Source organism: Centrocercus urophasianus, unplaced genomic scaffold (assembly GCF_019232065.1).
Source record: "Centrocercus urophasianus isolate 14NV4802_14NV808 unplaced genomic scaffold, USGS_Curo_1.0 seq_15, whole genome shotgun sequence".
In the NCBI taxonomy this organism is placed as follows: domain Eukaryota; kingdom Metazoa; phylum Chordata; class Aves; order Galliformes; family Phasianidae; genus Centrocercus; species Centrocercus urophasianus.
This window is the reverse complement of record NW_024884697.1, coordinates 11,265,848-11,285,534: the sequence shown is the minus strand read 5'-3', so window position 1 is coordinate 11,285,534 and position 19,687 is coordinate 11,265,848. Positions and strand designations below refer to the sequence as shown.

Here is a 19,687-nt window from a genome sequence, read left to right as displayed (position 1 = left end):
TCAGCAGATGCAACATTTTCTGGTGCCAGTGTTTGAGAACTTGTTATTTCCAACTGTTACACCACTGTTTCTGGTCTTCCTTTTACTCCACTGCTTTTCCAACTGCAAACATCCTGCTGACCAAAGATCAGAGAACTCTCACTCAGCTCTCCTCCTATACTCTCTCCCTGGATTGCCTTTCCCTCCACTGACTTTGGCCTATCTCTTCTGTTTTTTCTTTTCTTTACTTTTTTTTTTTTTTTAGCACTGACTCTGTGCAGAAGTTATCCTGACATGGTTTATAAACTCATTTTTTCCTACTCAGCTTTTCTCTCTTGGCTGTGTTGCTGCTAACAGATGTTCTACTGTGGTTCCATTGTCTGTCCTTTTCAGTCATTCCCAGTAGTTCAATTCTGTACTGAAAAAATCCTCCAGAATTTGAGATGAGGAGTTTGTTAGTTAATGCTGACCGTGATAGATTTCTTTCTTTTGGCACTTTTAGAAGTTTCTAGAAAATGTCCTATTCAGTGAATATTATTGGCCAAATGGGAATTTCATCAGTGTTCTGTCTTCCTAGGATTATCCTTTAAAAATTAGGATAATGCTTAAGATATTCCCAGAAACGGAGAGAGAAGTAATATATTGTAGTATTTCCCATAAAAATTTTTAAAGGTATATGCACATATGATGTCTATATTATTCAGTTTATCTGCACCTTAAACAGATTTAATCTCAATAGTGGAGATAATGAACGAATACGGTTAATAATAGCACGTTTTTACTTAAGAATTTTTTGGAATTTCTACCATGTTTAATTTTTTTCTAAAATTTTCCTTTATGCTATGCTTTTACTTCATGCAAGCATGAAAGTGCTGAGTACTTTGCATTACACTTCTAAACCAAAACATCTGACTTTTTCGGATTGTCGCTGGAGAACCAGAGGAACCCACAAACACCACACTTGCTTTAAAAGAGCAAGATTTCTCTCTGGAGTGTTCCAGAATTTCTTCCATAATGGCCAACAGATATTTAAAGTTTTGACCCTGAGTCTCTATCCTTCACTGCATATTTATTACTTGATCTAGGATTTCCTTGAGCTAGGAATATTGAAGTTTTAATCCAGCATCCCCCTACTTGTCTGGGGAGTTACTTATCCTTTTTGTGTGTGGAAGAGTTTATAATATCTATCTTTAGCAGGCAGTAGGTCTAGTTCAACATTAAATGGTGCAGAAATTAAAAAAAGACAGAAGCATTATGTAAAAACTAGTAGGCATCTTTCAGTAAAAATAGCTCATTTTGGTAAAGGAATACATAGCAAGGAACTTCAGAGATACTGACTGGTTAGCCAGGGCATTTCTATGGCTTTATACTAGAATAATCACAGGTTTTTAAGAATATGTGTTCACATAGACAGCTGTGTAATGAACAGATACTATAATGTGCATTTTTACAAATGAGTTTTGGGAAGGGTAAGCTGTGGCAGTATCAGTCTCTTCTACGAGCACTTAGATGCATACTCACCTTCAGTTTGTGTGGGCATCAGCATGTGGGATGCAGACTGCAGCAGCCTATGTGCTCTTCTTGATCTAGAAGGGAGGTTGTGTAAGCTGATATGACGACTGAAGTGCTTCCTAGGAAGGCTTCAGCAGTGTGAGCATGTGGAACTGAGTCTTGGGAACTGACCATGCCTTGGCTACTCCTATTTTCGGGCAGCTCATATACAGAAGAGGCAGAAGCTGGTTGTTGAGTTAGGACAGAATAGGAACACAGGTAAATCAGCAAATAGAACCCAACTTCTGAGTTTGAATGTAACTTAGTATAACAACCACCATTCCTGTTCTTCTAGAACTGTAGGTAAGATTTAAGTCTTCAGGTGTTTGTTTGTTTGTGTGTTTGTTTTTTTTATATATACACAATAAGACAGGAGGCTGATACAAAATCTTAAAAATGTTTTCTGGAAATATTTTAGGAAACTGATAGATACAAAGAACTGGCAATGCATTCAAGAAAGTTGAGTGTTGGTCACAATCCTGCAGCAACTCCACGTCAACACATAACCTGCATTCATATATAATGTTCATGCACAGCTCCTCCCCACATGTCTACATTCATTTCTATCTATTTATAATGCATAGTTTTGAATTTCTACCAGAAAATTTCACAAGAGAGCGCAGAACAAACTGTCAGAAACAACTACTTATTGAAGGATTCTGTGTAACTAATGCCATTCTGTACTTATTTACTGCATTAAACAGAAATCCTTGTAGGTAAATAGTCTTGCAATCTGTATAATTAACAAACATGTAAACAGTGTGTTGGGTTCCTTTTTTTGCCAGAGTACCAAATATTTGAATTTACTTTAAAAAAAAACAGGGTTTCCTTATTAGCCTAGCACAGTGACGATTACACTGTGCTTTTTAACTGTTTGAACTGACTTTTCTTTGTGTCGTTCCCATTCCTCATCGTCTTTGTCCAGATCAAAAGTTTCTGGATAAATGGGTAGCTTGTCTTTTGGACACTCCTCGTAATAACTCCGAACATATTTTCCAACAGACCAGCCTTTGTATTCCTCAGGCATTTTGCATTCTAGGCCATTGTAGTGGACATTGTAGTGATGCTTCAACCAGTAGAAAAGATAATGAATGTTGTAATCACATCTCCAAGGATTTTCTCTCAGCCACAGAACTTTCAGAAAGTAAAGATCTTCCAATACTCCATATTCAAAATTCTGCAAGCTGTTGTTAGATAGATCCAGCTCTTCTAAGTTATTGAGCCCTGAGAAAGCAGCTTGTCAAAAGAAAGATATTTATTTGTAACTTGTAAATATGAATTAGAGAAGATATGCTTATCTGCAACAAGAAATAACTTTTTCATAACTTTGTCTGTTTTTACTAAAGGCTATAAAAAGACATTTGAAACACAGATCTTTATTAAATGGTTTGTACCCTGAGTATCGACAGATATTATCCTGAAAATGTCAACATTAGAGTGGTTGTATTGCTGATAAAGTCATAAAACACTTACGAAAATGCATGAGTGTAGTGTAGTGCCAGTGGAGATGAATGAATATTTGATTTACTCATAGAATTCTTGTATTCTTTCCATGACACAAGGTTCTGAGTCATGTTTCAGGGAGCACTTCATACTTTTTGCAAGTTTTGTTTCATGATAGAAGACTTAATTTGAATAAGTATGTTGCTAAACCTCAGAAATACCCTTCTACTGATATTAACAGTTTCTCCTATTTAACCTCTAAAATACTACTAAAGAAGGCTCAATTGCTTCATTATTTCTATCTCTCCTTGTGTCTGTTTTCATAATGAAAAATCAAATACACATATGCAATAAGCAAACTGCTAAACAAGGTCACTTGAAGTCTAATAATACATAACTTAAGAGCAACTATGTGTATCATTTTTTGATCAAAAAGAGTTTTAATTATTTTGGTTTGTCTATTACTTCATATTCATTACTATTTAAAAGCAGCATTCATTATATTACAGCTTTTTTTTTTTAAATTGGAAATCATAATTCAGGATATTCAACTATTTGGCACTTTGGTAAATGGTTAACCTTCAGAATTCTATTTTTGCATTGGCTTGCTTAGTGTTAAAGAGCTGCTGAAATCAGTCACTCTTCATTGACTTGATGATTTATATGTCTTTTGTGATGATCTATGCAACCTTTGTGAATTGAATGCTACAAAAGGTTAAATTTGCACAGACTTCTAGATTTTTAGGTCCTTTCTTTCTTGCACATTTTTATGTGACAGAGACTTTACCAAAGTTTACAGTTTATGAAACACAAATAACTGTAAAATGAATATTTAAAATTATTCTTACCAGGATCAATGTACGTTATTCCATTACTGTTTAGGTTTAATATCTTCAGTTCACTGATGTCTTCAAACTCTTTGGGTCGCAGTTGTTTAATTTTGTTGTTGGACAAATCAAGTTTAACTATATCTGGAGGTATGTTACCAGGAACTTTCTTTAAATCTTAAAAAATGGAAAAGAGAGAATTTGTATCATTTTTAGGTTATTCTTATTGCTTAGGTTTCACACTTGCAAACAGCTTTGTTGGTCTCACTTTATTTCTTTCCCTTTCTTTTCCCCCATTACTTCTATCAATGTTTTTTCAGCTTCTGACTTTGGCTGCCTTTTTCTTTTCCATCTTTATGTTTCATATGAAAGTTGCATTCTTCACTAGTGTTTACAGCAAAGCCTCATTCACTGTTTTTTATTTTTCTTTTGGTAGTACCATATTATTCATCTGTGTAGGAATGGGGGTAAAGACACTAATGAAAGGTGTGTGTGAAACTTGTAAATAGGGAAAACAGTATGACGAGTAAATAAACGCTCATTGCCATGGGAACATATTCCGTAATCAAATTACAATGTGCTCTATTACATCTTTTGTTTTATGTTGCCAAGAGGTAAAATTTCATTAGCAATAAAAGTGGTAATAATCATAGTATTTAGTAAGAGGTATAGTTATAATTGTACTTCTATAATTATAGTTGCTTATTATTTATAAAAATACGTTTTGTTACAATGCTTATTTGCCCAGGTGATATTTCTAAGTATTCTATCTATCTACTTCTCTGTCCTACTTGTATCATTGGCATTTCCAGAGCAGACAAGCATGTCTCAGTCATTATTTTTAAAAACTACTTTTAAAAGAGTTACAGAAAGAACAGCTTCTAGGTTGCTAGTAAGGGCATGTCCTTGAGAAGAGCCAGGTGTGGTCTGAATCTTCTCCGGATAAAGTCATTAAACCTTATCTCCAGGCTTTCTGTCTGCTAAATGTAGTGTTCTAATCCTGGGCTGTTAGAACAAAATGAGTGGTAGTACCCCTACTTTAACTGTCTTTAAATAAAAGTATAATCCCTGAGTCTGTGCTGAAATTGGTGTTGTCAGTACACTTCAGAATTTTGAAGATGTCTCAAGCATCAGCATTCTTGAGACTAAAGCAACACATCAGAGACTTCCTGCCTTATATTTGAATTTCAGTAGAGCTTTGGTATGATAATACCTGTATTATAAATATGTAAATATTATAAATGCTCCTGCCTGCTCTGGTTGGAATGTTTCCTGCTTGTGCAGATGTCAAAGTTTAGGGTCTAATTATTGCCAAATGAATGAAAACAATGCTTGAATTTATGGACATTTAACATACTCTTCATGTCTGTGCTCTAGAACATGGATTTTTTTCAGCTGTTTTTGTGAGTCCAAATAATTTTGCAGAAAAGCAAACAACTTTTGTGGGTTTTGTTTTTTGTTTGTTTGTTTGTTTGTTTTTCTTTTTTATAACAGTCAAGGACACAGGATGCTTTTGTTCTGAAGTGCTTCCAGTTCTGGTGTATCACTGGTCTGATGAGATCTGAATAAGAAGTTCTTCAAAAAGGAGGAGATATGTGTATTTATATATTTATTTTTAAGAAACATTTACATTTTTAAGATGTCTATTCCATGAGCTTTCTGGCATTAACTAAAAGCTCACGACCAGAAGGACAAAGTGCAGGCCTTATAATTTCTCTACAGAAATGCACAGTAATGCTATCCTGCTTGTCACTCTGTCCCCTCAATTGTAAAGAAATAATGCTTCAGCTTTTGGGGGCATCGTCTGATTTGACAGGTGATGAATTCTCTTCCTACTCTGAAATCTTGTACCTATGGATTTAGAAGAAATTTTATTTTTTGTCAGGAATTTGAGTTTATTATACTCCTCTTTCTGATGAAAATTCCAGTGAAATTGTGCATCTGCTGCACAGTAATCATATGCAGGGACAGATAAGTATGATGCTTTCATCAAAGATTACCATATGTTTAGAAATCCCAAATTTTCATTAGATATGTGCATCCAGCTGTCAAGCATATGCACAGTAGATCTGGTACTTCCTAAATGAGACTTACTCAGGGTGTGCATGCTAGACATTCAGGATGTCCAGGAGTGATAGAGATAGCTCTTGACCTGAAGGAAGGAGTCCTGTACCCCTGTACACCAGAACTGCAGTACACTCCTGTGGGTGCTGATGTAACTTTATTTCTTAGCCAGTAATTTGTTTTTCAAATCCTGTGAAGCTCCCATAAAGAGCAGACATGATTGAAGGTCACTATGGAGTTAGGGAAAAAAAACATAACATTTTTCTTGCCCCAAATTTTTGAGTATACTAAGGTATTCAGCTCATCTCTTCTACACCACCGAATAGGAAGAGATAGAAAGTCAGTATTATATCAATATTTATATTATAATAAATGTATATGTATATGTACATGTATGTATATATGTACATGTATAATATATGTATAATACATGTATATAGTGATAAATGTACATAATAATATATACCTCTTTTTGTTCAGCTTTTGTTCAACAGTTTTCTAGAATCTTGAAGTAATTGATGCAATTAAGATCATGTGAAGGATAGTTAAGATCATAATCTGTGTCTAATAACTAAGCTCTTATTCACAACGAGAGGAAAGAGAGGAATATTAAGAAATTAATAAGTGTTAGCCAATAAAAACATAATTAATAAAAAAAGACAAAGTAAAAGAGGAATTTAGCAATGAAAAGAAGGTAAAACCATCAATATTTTTTATAGCATATGTAGCAGACAAACCGTGTCATCAAATGCTGAAATCATTAGTTCTTTCTGTTTAGGTAACATCTCCAACATCAAAGTTCAAGAGTAGGAACTCACAAAGAGTTATATAAATATAAGTCACTGTTAAATAAATAGAAGTTTAGCAAACACATTGCGAGATACAAGTAGACAAAATGTTCTACAGGATATACTTTGCAAAACTTTGGAAAATAGTTCTTCCAGTTTGGGCTACTTCAGGTAATGTTTTTTAGTACAGATTGTATAATGCTAAAGGGCAACTCTCTTCAGAATTGCTTTGTTCCATGTTTTGTTTCATTGTGGTGTAAAATATGAGAAATATAAAGCATGGATAAATGTACATTTTCATTTTGACACATGCCACAGTTGGTTTACCCTTAGGGCTCAACTATGGCTTTTAGCAGACTGAGATGCACTTGGGAATGGAATGGATCCAAGAGACTGAAAAATATTTCTTAAAGTCACTTCAGCTTTAAAGTGTTTGTTGGGTACTGAGAGGAAGAACAGAGAGGAGATATTTCTTTATGAAGAAAAGTGTACAATTTCTTCCTTAAGAAGAAGAAATCATGCAAATACACGTGGGGCTCTAGTGACTCTTCTTTGCATTTAGGTTCCTATGGGGATTGTTAGCACAGCTAGCTGGTCCAATCCTGCTTCACAATTAACTTTTGTGAAATCTTTGCATTTATACATGGGGAAAAATCAATCAATAAATAAAAATGCTCCATGCTTATTTTTGTCTGTGCAGCGATTTTTGCACAGCTGCAGTATGACTGATCAGTATGCTTACCACTGTAGTATCAGACAGTTGAGGTGCTGACGGTTCCATAATTTAAGCATAGGCTTAATTTAACTACTGTTGATTTTCATTGGATGTGTTATACTAGAGAACTAAAGAATATTTGTGAGAAAATTATTTATGTTTAACAGACAAAAAATTAAAGTGTTAGTTAAAGTAAGTCAAGAAAGAACTGGTGCCATATGGATTTGTCATAAATAATATGTGCAGCAGTAAGAGGGCAAGATTATGAAAATAATTCATTCAGTTAGAAGAATAGATACAAACCTTTTCTCTTGCAGTTCAGAGTTGGTACAGGAAACACATACATGTGGCACAAAGAAGAATCAAATTCTGGTTTGGTAGCTTCAGGCTTCTGCTTTATGTTTTGGGGATCTTGCCTGTCCTCTTCACTACACAGCTGCTCAGCTTTTATCTGTTTTAGCTTCTGATTTTTCAGTTCTATTGGGTGCACACACTTGGCATAGTTTCCCAAATTTCTGTTTGTTGGAACCTGTAGCATTGTAACAAGAGTTTCTAGTTCACAATTGCAATGCCAGGGATTATCATAAAGACGAAGATAGTTTAGACTGGGCATATAAATAAAAATCTCCTCAGATAAACTCTTAATTTGGTTATGCTGGAGTAGGAGTGTGGTAAGTTTATTCAAACCAAAGAAAGCCTGGCTCTCAATTTTTGATATGTCATTCTGCTGTAAATCCAGACTTTTCAATACTTTATATTTAGAAAACATATTATTCTTCAATTTACGAATCCTGTTTCTTGCTAGCAGCATGTGCTTCAAATCCTCGGGCCAATCAGGTGCCACAAAAACCAATTTTCTTTCCTGACAATCTAGATATTTCTCATGAAGGTAAACATATATATCACATGGTTGGGCCTGGGCGTTGCGCTTAACGGTGCTAGATGCTCTTCTTACGATGTTTTCATTTTTTCTCAGATTCCTATTCCTTGTCTTCCTAAAGTCAGATGCTTTACAAAGAAGAAGTAGTATTATAATAGTAATGACTTGCATCCTGACATTCAGCTTGCCCACTTATTTTTTTGTGACAACTGGGAGAGAAGAAATTTTTGGTTGTCTTAATCAGCGTTGTCCAGATCTGAATACACACAGCTGGCGTATGTGGTATCCCTGCAGTGGAAGAAAAATAAAACATTAGAACAGATGAAATAAACTTTTTGACAGAGGCTTGTGCACAGTGTGCAGCTTTCAGTACTCAGTCATTACACTACTTAAAACTTCACTGTTACTTTGATAAAGTTGTGTCCTTTTTCATTGCTCTTACTATCTGTGATCTCCTGTCATTTATTTTGCCAAAGCATGGAAAATTAGACAAACTGCTTGATAATTGATTTTTGTCACAAAGTTCTCCAGTGTATAAGAAACACCATCGGACAGAATCTTCTTTGTATTTAAATTCATCTTGGTAGATAAGCTTGAAAAAGGAGCTTGAGGCTGGTATTTTCCAGCTTTCTGGATACTGACCTGCTGGATGTTCTAGTACGAAAAACAACCGATAGGATATAGAAATTGTCCTGCATCCAGTGTTTCTATCACTCTCACAATATAAAGTGCATTTGTTTTCTGGTTGAGTCCCATTTTATCCCAACCAGCTGTGGTACAACCAGGTGTCTCTCATGGCCCATGTCAGGTAGACAAAGTTGCATAGACTGCTCTGTGAAGGACCCAAGTGTAGTAATTTTCAAAAGCGTATGTGGCTATTGTGTCATCTGAGGGTAGACAGGATGCCAAGGAACCTGGGGAACCTGACAATGGTCTGCTTCAAACCGCTCACAGGTCTGCCCACTTGAGAAGATAGAGGATAGAGGGGTAAGCCAGGAGCTTTTATACAGGGATTACTCTTAGAGGAAGATAAGAACCACACTATGCAATCACATCCAAAATTGCGTTAGTAAGTTTTCAGCTGATGTTTGCTCCTGTATTTCTTACAGTGGTCCTAAACTTCCCTTACTGCAGTTGTTTTCAGTAAATTTTGGCCACAAAGTTGCGCTTCCTCAAAAACATTTTCACTCTTGAGATTTTTATAGTCTGAATTTCTTTTTATCTCATTAATTTCCTACTTTCTGCTCATTAGTATCATTCCTTCTAAAACTTGCTTTTTTTTTTTTTCCAACTCTTCACTGTTTGAATTGTGTACTCAGTAATTTTTGCTCTGCCTATAGACATCTTTGTGTTATGATCTATCTTTTTTGACTTTAGTACTTAAGATGTAGATCCCAATCTTGAATGCAGTTTCCCAGATGTTTTTTTTTTGAAGCAACATTGTTTGGGTCTCAAAAACCTTGTCTTTATCTGTTGGAAAGATTCTATAATAAAAAAACTGGTATTAAATAAAATTTGTCAGCAAATTGATAGTTTAAACCTATTATGGACTAAGGAGCATTCTCAGTGTTTTTGTAGTTATAGCTTATTAAAAAAAACCCACAATCCTATCTGCATGCTGCTCTATTGTATCCCAACAGCTCTGGTACTATCAGGTGTCACTCATGGCCCATGTCAGGTAGTTAAAGTGCATAGACTGCAGTTTAGAAGTGTACCTCCAAACCATGTGACCCACTGTCAATATCAACTTTGAAAACCCCTTAACTGGATTCTCCATTTTTAATGCTGTATTTGCCAGTTCTCTATCGGCATTCTGATTCTGTTAACTGGTAGTGTGCATTACTGTCAACACGTTAACTCTTTAACTCCCAGTGCACTACATGATGTTATGATGTGGAATACTGCTAGCCAAAGATCATAAAACCATGACATTTACACTGATGACTTCACATGAAAAATGGGATTGTTACTTTTCAGAAGTTATATGCTAGTTGGTAGAAGCAGTGCATTATAGTAACATCAGTCATAACTGGGATCCTCTGTGCTATTTTAAACTTTTCAGCATTTTTCAATATTAAACATTCATATCCATGAGCGCTTGGAACTAGAAAAAGATAGGAACTTGGATGATGAAAGATAATAAATAATTATGAAATATTCTTTCTTCTTCCTTTCCATCTCCTGAATCTGAATTGGCATTTATTACCAGTATTATTCTGCCATCGAATTAAATTTTACTCAGCTGTAATATCAAAACAAGCAATTCCTTTCAGTAGCATTTATAAGTTCACATATAAAATATGTCTCCCTTATTCTTAGGCCAAGAACCATATAAGAGCTGTATCATTTCTGTGGCTTAGCAGGCTTAATGATGATTTTAACTGCTTACATTATTTTGAGTTGTGCAATCCCTGTCAGGGATCTTGAGGGATCAATGTCCTACTCTTGTAGGACAGACCTCTGGTTGCACTAATGCTTGACTACAATTGAGAACTTGCATTTGCTTACCATGTGAAAGTGGTTTTTTAAAAATACTTTTTATGTACTTCTAACTCTATAAATATTTCATACTGCATTTTCCATGTTAGGTATGTGTATCAGGCCTACTTTTTATTTTCATTTTAGTTTAGTCATATTGGTTATTTTTAAAGATTGGATTAAGGTAAAAACATTATAACATAATTACTTCTGAGGATAGACTTAAAATTTGGCAAAGAGAGTGGTTGAAAGGGTGTGGAAGGGCTGCTTCTAGTGTCAAACTTCCACATTTCATTATATAGTTAAAATTGCAAAGATCTCTGCAAAATAGATGTTATAAACAAGAAATTAAATGGACACAGAAGAGAATGTCCCAACTAAATTCTCCTAAATTCCATACCTGCAGAAGACAAGCAGAGCATTTTGTATATTTAGTTACTGCTCCTCTACTTGTCCAAGGAAAAAATAGTTCATATATATAATCAAATATTGGTATCATCATGTAACAGTGGGATGGAAAAGGCACATTTTAGACAACTTTATTCCATCATTTCCTAACTCTAAATTTCTCAACTAAAGAGCTTTCTTATCCTTTGGTAATGTAAGACAAAAAGCAGCTTGATTCATAAGCCAGAGATTGATGAAGTGTTAAGAAGGCATTTTTCCTCTGGACAACTTCAGCTTTGTATACTTTTTTGTTTGTTTGTTTGTGTGTGCTTTCTTCTCAGTAATCTGACACTGCAATAGTTTCAGGTAGGATACTGGCCTCGATGGACTGAATCTGTAATAGAAATACTTAAGTTTCTCTGGCACTCAGAGAATTCAAGCTTTTAACATTCAAAATGACTGGGTTTTTTAGGTGAATGTAGGAATTTGCAAGATTTAAATCTCTCTGAATGTCAGGGGTTGAATGTAAGTAACACAATCTTTATTTACGTACCTATTACAGATGAATCTGGCAAATCAACCATCCACTGTATTTTTTTCAAATGAATTAAAAAATAAGAAACTTTACAACAAGTATCAAAATTTGACAATAATTATTTTAGGATTATGCTTTTCAGGATTATCCAATTATCCAGAGGCTAAAACTTACACTATACTAAATTAACCTTGTGAATAAATATGTTCTTGTCATGTTCAGAATGCTCATTTGGCATGGTCTTAAAATTTCTGACTATATACAGTTTGCATCTGAATTCACATAACATAGACCTCAACCATCTCCTTGATATGATTAATTTCAGCACGTCTCTTCAAAGAGCAGAAAAAAATTGCAACTCTTTTTTTCAATTTCTGTCATCTTTTTAACAGGTATTAAATGTACTTGCTTATCTGTATTACTTCAGATGTGTAGTTTGTCATAGAATTTGGACTACTTGTTCTAAAATACTGTTAGAATTTTAATTATGCCTAGTAGGGCAGTGGCTTCTTACCAACCATTACATAGTAAATTTTGAAAGAAAATAAAAAAAAAGAAAAAAAAGGAAGAAATCAACAGTAACGTCACTACCACTGTAAACTTCCTAGTACTGTATTTTGGCAAACTCAGAGGACTGGTGAAATTGGTGAACTGTTGATATTTGGAAGTGGAAGATACTTAACAATATTTGCAAGGAGGAAGATGTATTGACCCTTGAGGGATGTCAGTTGCCACAAGACACCAATGGTACTTAGCGATATTGGTGAGAATGCTTTGGCCTAGCAGTCCAGGCAAATTTTCAGTCACTTTGAAATTCACTTATCCAGCCTACATTTTATCCTTTTGACTATGAAGGATACAGCGTTGAAGGCCTTGTTGTAGTCAAGATACACACACTACTGTTCTCCTCTTATCCAAAGATTTTGTTATTTCATCATAGAAAGCTATTACATCAGCGAGGAATGCTTTGTACTCAATAAATTCTTTCTGGCTGTTCCCTGTCACCTGTTTATCTTTCATTTGCTTGGTCATGGCTTCAAGGAGGGTCTGCTAAATAAACTTCTTAGGGACTTAGGTGAGGCTGAAAGACTCATAGTTTCCTGGATCCTTCTTCCCATTCCTGAAGGTGAATGCGACATTTCCTTCCTTCCAGTCATTTGACATCTCCTGTTACTTAGACCTTTGAAAAATGAGGGAGGACTCAGTGACAGTGAATATGCAAATGTGATACGCTTCAGCAGCACGTGCTAAAAATCCCATGTGCTTGATTGAACTGCATAGTGTTAAACATTTCCTTGAACTGCAATGTTAAATTTATCAAACTTCGTGTGAATAAAAGTAGTATCATATGTTTCTTAGTATTTTGCTTAGAGATTGAAGAAAACAGCTTTCATTTGTAAAAATAAATGTGGTAATTTAAAAACACTTGTTGAGGTGGGTTTTTTTTTTTGCTATTATGTAAGGGCTGCTCTGAAAGTAATGCCTCCTACTTAATTATATTGGCATGTGACATCAGAGGCTGATGTTGATAGTATGACAAAGGAGGCTGAAAAATATCCTGACAATATCCAGTTATGTTTTATTGCCATTCTACTCCTGAAAGCAGGGGAACAATCTGGTGGAATGGGATCAAAATGCATACGAAGCAAAAGCATGTCACTGAATTCCTCCATGCAGAAACAACGGCACACACTGACATCTCTGCAACATTTTTGAATGTTTATGGAGATCAAACATCTGTGCAGTGAGTTCAGTGAGGCAGTGGGTACTGCATTTCTGCAGTGCAATATTGGCAGTGGGTCACCTCTGCTGGTGCAGGTTTTTACAATCACAGCATGCAGGCTCTTGTTCATCACTGGCAAAAATGCAAAATGCTAGTGACAATGACTGTACTGAAAACTAATTTAATACCTTCTTGTGTCACTCTTGTAAGTGAGACTTTGTTGTGTCAAATAGTGTTACTGCACTCTTTGTAAATGTAGTTTCCATGGAAATAAATAGGAGGCATTACTTTCAGAGAAATCTACATATACACAAATGTAAGATAAATTAATGCAAATATAATCTGGATTTATTTTATTATTCAGGATGAATCAATGAGACTCAAATCTGAAGGCTGCAGATCTCTATTTAAATTTGCCATATACACATATTACTAATGGAACACTACAACTTTTGTCAAGGTGAAGTTAAAAATAAATGTTATAGTCTGCTTGTTTTACTCATACAGTAAGCTTAGAGGCATGAATTGTAGTAATACCCTTTTAAAGAGATGTACAGATTCTGTCTGTTAGACAAAATTTACAAAATACTCAATACATTTGACTCAGATGACAATTCTTTTTTCTTTTTCATTTTTTATTATAATTTTATTGTAATTAATATATGCCAGGCCACTCTGTATATTTCACAGATTTCTGCAGAAACTTTTAAGAGAACGTGGTAGTTAAAAAAATTCTGTGGCATGTCCAGCTACTCCTGATGATACAAGAAGTTTACACAAAGGAATGTTCATAAAAATCCTTTTTTGTGAGAGAAGATTGTGGGTGGGTCAATGTGAGCCAAATGGCTGTGTGCCAACTGCAAGAGTTATTCTAAGATCTAATTTGGAAGATCAGCGTATGGAAGACAAACAGTTAACACTGTTAGAGGTCTGTCATTCCTGGTTAGATGTGTCCCTCTGTAAGACACAAAGATTTGGTGAATAAGAGGTTGGTTGCTGCGTTAAAAGCTGACATAGAGGAAAAGCATGAGGGTCAAGGATGTGCCTCCACAAAGATGTACATAGATTCTGAAGATAGATGTATAATGTTTCTCTTTCCCATGAATAAAATCAATGCCATCCTTTCAGCGACACCCCCACGAAGTCCAAAAATCTCTTCTTCTTTTTCACTGTCATCACAATTTCTATTCTTCCCAATTTTGTGTGCTGCATCTTTGTATTACTAAAATGTGCTTTGGCAAAAATTTCTCTTGAGTGTCTCCAGTCTTGCCAGTCACCTCTTCATCAGTATTATTCTCATCATAATCTGTGTTTTTCCACAGTGGCTGATATTTTGTCTTTTTACATTTCCACATATTTTTGTTGCAGTTTGGAAAAGTTATTCTATAGGTAATCCCAGTCTATTTTATTCTGGTTATCTAAGTATCCTATTACTACCAAGAGTCAGAACCATATATTTCTTTTGATGTGTGAATCACACTTACAAAAGAAAAATGTCTCCAGAGTAGACAAAACTTTCAATGTAATAAAATAAATAAAACCAAAAAGGCAAGTTAAATACTAGTATATATTTTGCAGTTAACTTCTACCTCATAAATAGTAAATTTTTCTTTTCACACATGAAGCTTCTGGTTTGAAAGTATAAAATACCACCCTTTCTAGAGACCATTTTTGGACAAAAATCAAGGCTCACTGTTTCCAAGTTTACAAGGAAATAGAAAATGATGCTGGCCTGAGAAAGACTTGCTACAAGACACTTCTCATAAACACTTCATGTGCCATCTGAAAAGGCACATCTCACCACAGGTCTTGTGTAATAGTGTAACTAGTACAGAGTTCTTAAAGGTGGCAGTGTTGTATTTTGTAGTTCTGCGCATGAGGTTTGCCATTGGATATCAAATGTCCATTACTGGAATAAGGAACTACTGTGGGCTGAATGTGCTGAAAGCTGTTTGGTGATTTTTGATTCTCTCTTTTCCATGCTTTTCCTCCATACTGACACTGATTATTGGGTACATTTTCCCTCTGAAAAGTGCTTCTTTATATGACAGGCATGAATATTAGTTATTAAGAATAAGCGTGAGATGGTGATTTTATCAGATCGCATGAAAGAAATGAGCCTGAGATTGTTAATACCAAATTAATTTTAAAAAAGCCAGTAGGAGAGCATTTCTGCAGATTTCACACAAAGCAAGGATTAATAAGGAGTCCATGTGCTCGAGCTTAAATTCTAAGAAAACTGTCACTTCAAAGATGGCAGAAACACTCAAGTACTAAAATTCTCAGATCATAAAAATGAGTCATATGACCTATAAGGAAAATCATTGTCTCTTCAAGAGTACTGGATGGTTTTGTTCACAGGTTTCAAAATCCAGTAAGAAAGGCTTCCCTATATCTTAAGTTATGCATCCTTGTAGCACAACCTTATTTATAGAAGTCCATTACTTTATTATCTGTTTTGTTAGATGCATTTGGAAGCATCTAATCACTTGTAGTGATTTTTGCACTAAAATGCAAAAAAAGTATGCTTCTGTCAAGAAATATATTTCTGTATTCAAGAAGAAAGAAATGTTTCTGTTTAATAAAAAACAAACAAAAAAAAAACAAAACGAACACATAACCTCATATTTTCAGATCTGGCCTTGATTTATACTGCCTGTCTTCTATAGTGTTTTCATGAAATATAATCTTACATTTATTTTTAAAAGGTTTGTTATTATCTTTTTTTTAATGTTAACATTATTTTCCAGCTTCCTGTGTACATATACATATATGTATGTATTTACAGTTCAGTTCAAGTTACCATGTTTCCCCACTCTATGTGGAAAGTATAAAGTCAGCTCTGAAAGTCAATGCCACTCCCTAGGTAGTTAACTCCTCAGTGGGTGTTCCCGTGTTTCTTCAAAATGCTAATTTTTGCTGACTTGCAGATCTGCAGCACTGTATGCCTACATCTAAATATTTACCAGAGCAGTAGGTCCTAATTCTAGGCTCTGATTTTTTATATACTTTCATTTGTGGTGCTTGTGGCAATAGTTATTTATTCCAGTTAGAAATTTAGTTCAATAAAATGAATGGTTTTCAGTGTGCTATAAACCAGATCCACAGATGGAAACTTAAATACATCCCAAGTTTAGATTCTCAGCTTTTACAGAGTGCTGCAGAAAAACATTTTCCATTTATACAGTTTACTTTCTTTTTGCTAACATTTAGTATAAAAGCAATGTTTTCCAAAAGAACTGGTTAAAACTTTAGAAAGCATTGAAAGATAAAAGATGTAGGCACTTAATTCGCTTTTGTATCTCTATCAGTTTTTCAGGTTCTTTTAGTAGTATTCTTCTAAATAACTGCAGGAGCAGAGAAGCTCTTACTGTGCGTTTTTATTGTTAATGTTCTTTGATAGAGCTCTGGCTTTCATTTCCACCAGGCGCTGCTTGTAAAATCAATGGCAACGACAGTCCAGCAAGCTTGCACTGAAAAGCCAGTTAGTTTTCAAAGTATGCATACAAGAATCACAGTTAATGAAAAAAGTATGGGTTTGTAGTTATTCAAAATAACTTTAAAATGATACTGTTTTCATACAGTGAAGTATGTCATATGATAATGCTATTCTCTAATAAACCGGAGTAGAAAGTGCAGTGGAAAGAAGAGTCTTTTACCAAGAAGAAAATTCTGTTAAATGTCTAACACAATTCCTTTACAGTAATTTTCAGAATAGTTTAGCTCTGCTATTTTGTCTTTTTCTGATTCTATAACATACTCTTGTGATAATTTTCTCTCTCTTCTATTTCATCTTGAAAAGGAGCTTTCCCAATTTGCAGTACTTCAGTTTAGCTCACTGCAGAAAATACACAGACAAAGGTTTACAGTACCTGGGCACTGGCACAGGATGTCACAGGCTCATCTACTGGATCTTTCAGGTTGCATTCAGGTTTGTACTTCACGTCTTTCTTCCATTCTGTGAAGAAGAGAATCCTTTATATGACTGGCTGCATCCTGCATTCATGGTATACTGAAGTAGAACAAGCACTGCAGAAGTCTTCCAGGGTTTTGAATTACACGACTACAGCTGTTTAAATTTTACTGAGGAATAATAGCACTATAGGTTTGGATCGCTTCCAACAAACTGTCAGATCTATAAACAGCTAGTGCTTACTGCATAATGAGAACAAGGCTTGCTTTTTGTGGCTGTAAATAACTAATTCTATGTTATGATTAGTTAGGATTTCAAATCAGGAGATTTGAAAATGCAGTTTTTACTAATGCATTAAAAATAAAGCCATCGTGCATTGGAAAAATGCAAAGTTACACTTGAATTTCTGAGAAGGAAAGTAATTCAAATGTAATCTTTTGTTACTATTTTATAACAGTTTAAAACACACTGAAGTAGTGTTTATAATGATAATCTAAAAATAGTTAATGCCTTGGGTTATTTCAGTCTCCAACTAAGATTCTAAAGATGCCCAGTGTTTTAGAATCTGGTACTATTTTAGATACTTTCAAATATATTCTGTATCTCAAAACATACTATAAAAGCGAAATGAAATACTAAACCATGAGGCAGTAAAAGCCTGCCAAGGTCTTAATAAAAGCTCCCACATACATTCTTGTTTACACTGATAGGCTTCTCCAAAGCACAAAATATGTGGAAAATGGTGAAGAGTCGGAATCTGACAAACAGAATGGTTTAGCTTCCCATTTGACAGAGTCTTTCCAGAGCCAAGGATGAGGGCAGAGGGGGCAGAAGCCTTCTTCTGACTGCTTTTTGCTCTGAGTGTCTCTTTCCTTCTTTTTCAGAAGTGCAATCATGAACTGTAAGGATCTGCCTCTAGAAAGCATGATCTAACAGTAGTCAGAGAAAAGTGGTCATCACTGAACTAGGAAAACCGCAATCTTTCCACTTTCCAGAGGAATGAAGTGGGTTTGCTCACCAGTGTATTTGAGAGCTCTGAAAGTCATTCCACAGCTTCCTCCATTTTGGGTTTCCCTCTGATTCTGGAACAGCATTTAATGATCATGACTGAGCAATTAAGTAAACAGCTAAAACTAAAAAAGAGCATCAAATTGCATCACTGTTGCTGAAAGCCTTTCAAGAGGACAGAATGGTGGGTGTTTTTTTTTACCTCATTGGATTAACTAAGCAAAAGAGAACTTCTGTGTGGATAACATTTTAGAATTAGAAATTAGACCAGAAAATATGTTCTGTAGAACCCTGTTTTTTCCTTCATTTTAATATCTCTGTTCTTTTCAAATGTGTTCTTATATTACACCTTACTATTGTAGTACTTAAACATCTGTTTGGAAAACCCATCTGTAAAATAAGTGATTATGCTAATGGTCTTAGAGGTGGCAGTTCGGGGACCTGAGCATTTAAATAACTCACTAAAGCTTAATTAGGCAGAAAAAAATAGACATTAAGCAAATATTTTCCAAACAATTGTAAAACACGACAGCCTTTGTTCTGATTGACTATTATTATAATTCATAGTAATAATATATGGTGAATTCTAGCTATGGCTTTTTTGCATAAAATTTCAGAAGTTAAGGTTGTGTCTGTATTACATGGATGGTAAACATTTCATTAAAAAGTTTAATGCCTTTGTTGTGAAACAGAGATTTCCTTATGTCCTACTCAAAAGCATCCTAATATAGCACTGATAATCTCAAAGAGAGACTCAGAAAACCTTATTGCTTTGTCCTGCTTCTGAAGCAGAACAGTATAGATGGATTATTTTCTGCTATGAGTCACAAAACTAAGATAAAAAATGTAAAGAAATTGTATATCATTTACTAACATTATACAAGTAGAAAAGTTTAGTGAGAGATACTTTCATTTATATTAGAAACATGGAGATTTTCAAAGAAATTGACTTCTTTTTGGAGCCAAGATCTATGGCTTACTGATTTCTAGATGAACAACTCTGGCCCAAAATATTTTAGAGCAGCCTATCAATTGCTGTAATTAACAACAGCTGGCTAAGAGGTTACAAGGCACTGGGGAAACATGAATTTGACCTGTTCATCTCTTGACATGCCGTAGTGTCTGTGGGGATGACAGAGAAGCTGCTAGCAAATGTAGAGGCTTCACCACATTTCACCAGGTTCTTTCTGCTCTCACATCACTGAGAGAATTCTCTTTTTGGCAGCTACTGTCAAATTTTGGCTTCTTCAGACATATCAAGCAAGAAAACAGGAGTGCTTAAGAAGAAAATCTGAGCTGTGTTTATTAATTATCAAAGAAAGAGGACTCATTGTTTATATTTCCCAATTACAACCTTGTGTAACTGAAGAGTAAGTTACACATGCACTATTCTCTA

At 34.9% G+C, this 19,687-nt stretch overlaps 1 protein-coding gene across 2 annotated transcripts; it reads right to left on the bottom strand.

Moving 5' to 3' along the window:
- Window positions 1–1,940: 1,940 nt before the first annotated feature.
- On the bottom strand, window positions 1,941–18,358 carry LRRC17 (leucine rich repeat containing 17). 2 transcript variants are annotated; one of them, XM_042815780.1, is made up of 5 exons: window positions 18,302–18,358; window positions 17,243–17,328; window positions 7,671–8,535; window positions 3,822–3,977; window positions 1,941–2,766 (listed from the first exon to the last, which is right to left on the bottom strand). In XM_042815780.1, exons 3-5 carry the CDS (start codon window positions 8,416–8,418, stop codon window positions 2,363–2,365), a joined length of 1,308 nt encoding a protein of 435 aa, XP_042671714.1. In that variant the 5' UTR covers window positions 8,419–8,535; window positions 17,243–17,328; window positions 18,302–18,358; the 3' UTR covers window positions 1,941–2,362. The 2 variants fall into 2 exon arrangements, with proteins under 2 accessions (XP_042671714.1, XP_042671713.1); XM_042815779.1 differs by lacking the exon at window positions 18,302–18,358 and having other exon boundaries at window positions 17,243–17,401.
- Between the last annotated feature and the right edge of the window lie 1,329 nt (window positions 18,359–19,687).

Coding starts and splice junctions, on each gene's coding strand:
- LRRC17 (XM_042815780.1), bottom strand. CDS start 8,418: ATGCAAGTCATTACTATTATAATACTACTTCTTCTTTGTAAAGCATCT. Junction 3,978..7,670: donor TCTGAACTGCAAGAGAAAAG/GTTTGTATCTAT, acceptor CCATTTTTTAAG/ATTTAAAGAAAGTTCCTGGT. Junction 2,767..3,821: donor AATAACGTACATTGATCCTG/GTAAGAATAATT, acceptor TCTTTTGACAAG/CTGCTTTCTCAGGGCTCAAT.